The sequence below is a fragment of the Lolium rigidum genome, unplaced genomic scaffold, assembly GCF_022539505.1.
Source record: "Lolium rigidum isolate FL_2022 unplaced genomic scaffold, APGP_CSIRO_Lrig_0.1 contig_38547_1, whole genome shotgun sequence".
Lineage (NCBI taxonomy): Eukaryota > Viridiplantae > Streptophyta > Magnoliopsida > Poales > Poaceae > Lolium > Lolium rigidum.
The window spans coordinates 10,263-13,407 of record NW_025900422.1 but is presented as its reverse complement, the minus strand read 5'-3'; the positions used below and the strand labels follow the sequence as shown (position 1 = coordinate 13,407).

The window sequence follows — 3,145 nt, the reverse complement described above, 5'->3', positions numbered from 1 at the left end:
ATTTCATCTACATTATTACATATCTAGATATTATATGGTATTTCTATATTTTCATTAAGCTTGAAATGTTTAGACAATATCAGCGATCCTTAGCTCAGTGTGCTGGGGAAAAACATTATGTTTTGCTCTAGGCTCATAATAGTACAGAACAATTTGCTCTTTATATATTTTTCCTAATTTAATTGGGAACTATTTCAATTTGATTCATGACCTTTTATTTATTTCCTATCTTCGAGATCGTCTTGTGGGTAGTGTGGCATTATGACTCTATTATGATGTAAGCTTTGTTTCCTTGTGAGTAGTCTATTATTTCAGTTTCGAAATGAGCTGTATATGTAGAAATTTGTTATTTTCCTTCTGCTGTAATGTAGTATATTGGCTTTGTTTTGAACATGCGCGTTTTGGTATTGTTCATATTCTCAATATAAAATGATATGTATTTTTCTCTGGTTATTATTGTTATATTGGCTATCCTTGGTGATCTAATTGCCAGAACCACTCTACTAAGCTGACACTTGCCAGATCAAAAGACAGCTCAGCAAGCACCTGTACAACCTACCTAAGCTATCTCTCCTATTTAACACACCCAACTTGATCAGGAGCGTAGTGTAATTGCATCTTGGCTAGGTAGCCATGGAGAACGGCGACGGCGTTCCCAGCGGGCCAGCTGCGGCGGTGACCGAGACTCGGACGGCGCCAGTGGAGGCAACGGCGGTGCGGGAGCAGGACCGTCTGATGCCGATCGCGAACGTGACCCGGATCATGCGTCGCGTGCTCCCTCCCCACGCCAAGATCTCGGAGGACGCGAAGGAACTGGTCCAGGACTGCGTGTCGGAGTTCATCAGCTTCGTGACAGGCGAGGCGAACGAGCGGTGCCACGCCGAGCACCGAAAGACCGTCACCGGCGAGGACGTGGTGTGGGCGATGGACAACCTCGGCTTCGACGACTATGTCATGCCCCTCACCTCCTTCCTCCAGCGTATGCGCGCGTCCGACGGCCGCGCCGCCGTGGCGACCCGCGGGCCTGGCAACGGCGCGCAGATGCAGGTGCAGAGAGCCATGTACGCACCCCCGCCTCCGGGGCAGGGGTACGACGTCGCGATGGCGCCTGTCCTGCAGGCCACCGTCGTCTCGCCGAGCGTGGTCGCATACGGTGCAGGCATAGCTGCGTACGTAGGCTGTGGCGACGAGGAAAGCTCGTCGAACGGCATGCCTATGCCGGCGTCGGGCACCGGGCTTTCTCCAGTAGCTGAACTCTCGCGGAGCAACTCCGTCCGCCATGGCAATCGCTAGCCGCGTCCGGCCATAGATTGTGTGTACCTGTGATCTACCTTGTACTCTTGCTTCATCAGTTATCCATGCATTGGCTACTCTCATAAATTCATCGGCCGGGTAAAACGCGGTCCACTGCATCAGTTTGACTTTTATTTTCTTTTCTCGCGTTCCATGGATCAAGCGCAGCGGGTGCGTGCGTCACTGCGTCTGCAGAGGTTTGCAAAGTTGGAGCTTTGTAACACTTTCGTCATACCTAGACATCACAATCACAGGTCATACTCTCTCTACCACTCTCTACATGTCTTTGACCGGCTATGAGATTTTGGTATCATTTTTAGCATGTGGCTGGCTTGCACAATTAGGACCTGATTGGTTGCCACCAATGTGTTTTCCAGTATCCAGTGGGCCAAAATGAGTCCGATTGGAAGCCCAGCTCGCACCAAAATGTTGCACAAGACGATGTTTAAAACAGGCCAAAAGTTGGCCCGAGAGGAACGGCCGATTCGGGTATTTTTCCGGGGACAGGCCTGCCGAGCGCCGCGTCGTTACTGTTTTGCACGCGTTGGAAAGTGCGGAAGACGAGGCGAACCCCTTTACTCTGCACTCCACTCCCCTCACCGCCCAACCAACACTCTTACACCCCTTGGTTTCTCCATGGCCGCCGCTCCTCCTCCTCCCCCTCCGCCCGGCGGCCTTCCCACCAAGCGGAAGATGTCCGCCCAGGAAATTTGGGCGGCGTGCCAACTAGTCCAGCTAGCGGTCGGCGAAGGCAACCTCGTAGCCGCACCGAATGTGCATGATGTAGTCCTACACATCGCCAACCTAAGGGTCGAGTTGCAGTCCCCCCGTATGACCTCGAGTGCCTCAACGGCTCAACGATGCTCCCGTCTCCGATCCAACAAAGGCGCGAAAGTAGATCTTCTGGGTTTGGATCCCAACAGCAATCCCGCGTACTACGTGGAGTGGACTCCCTCCGTGCGCAGATCTTTGAGAACCCGCATGCGGGAGGGAGAGAGAGAGAGAGAGAGAGAGAGAGAGAGAGAGAGAGAGAGAGAGAGAGAGAGAGAGAGAGAGAGGGGGAGCGAGAGAGGGAGAGAGAGAGAGAGAAGGGGAAGAGAGGCTCCCAAAGGGGGCTCTCCTTTTTCCCAAGGGGGAATTGTGTGCTCCTCCTCTCGCAAAGCCTCCACGATATATAGGGGGAGGGAGAGGGGAGGGGGGTTGGTACGATGGAAACCCTAGGGGAGCGGGTGGCCAGCTGGGCCTCCCAACCTCCAAACCCTAGCCGCACCACATAAGCCCATGGGGGTGGATGGCCACTTAATGGGCTCCCTTCGAGAGGGGCCCATTAAGGTGCGGTGCACCTTTATTAATTAAATAAATATATAATTAAATGATGGAAATATGCCAGGGTTAAAATTTCACCTGCAGCTATGCATACATTATAAATAGAGCTCATATGTGTAACAAATAAAATAGGGATAAGAGATTTGTGGGTAACACATCCGTAAAACCCTTGCCCCTAAAGCCAGAGCTGGAAAGAGCCGAATAGTCCAACCATTGTCATCACAGACGTAAGCAACTACAGTTTTTAAGTAAATATAGACCAAAGCCTTAAGCTAGATGATTGTGCTATGATCCTGAATGAATCACTAAACATGTACCGGTACTTTCCCCTTTTTGTCAGTGAGGTTTCGCGATAGCACGTCGTTCTCCGCTATCCCACCACTTCCCACCACATGGGTACCTGCAGATCATCAAAGACGAGACAAAGATACAAGGATATGATGGCGCGTGATGCACACGTCCGTTGGGAACCCCAAGAGGAAGGTGTGATGCGTACAGCAGTAAGTTTTCCCTCAGAAAGAAACCA

At 51.4% G+C, this 3,145-nt stretch overlaps 1 protein-coding gene across 1 annotated transcript; it reads left to right on the top strand.

Annotated features, from left to right (window-relative positions):
• The first annotated feature begins 633 nt into the window (after nt 1–633).
• On the top strand, nt 634–1,293 carry LOC124681280 (nuclear transcription factor Y subunit B-4-like). The gene has a single exon (XM_047216215.1). It carries the CDS (start codon nt 634–636, stop codon nt 1,291–1,293), a length of 660 nt encoding a protein of 219 aa, XP_047072171.1.
• Nucleotides 1,294–3,145: the final 1,852 nt, after the last annotated feature.

Excerpts from the sequence above, each read along its gene's own strand:
- LOC124681280 (XM_047216215.1), top strand. The coding sequence starts at position 634 with ATGGAGAACGGCGACGGCGTTCCCAGCGGGCCAGCTGCGGCGGTGACC.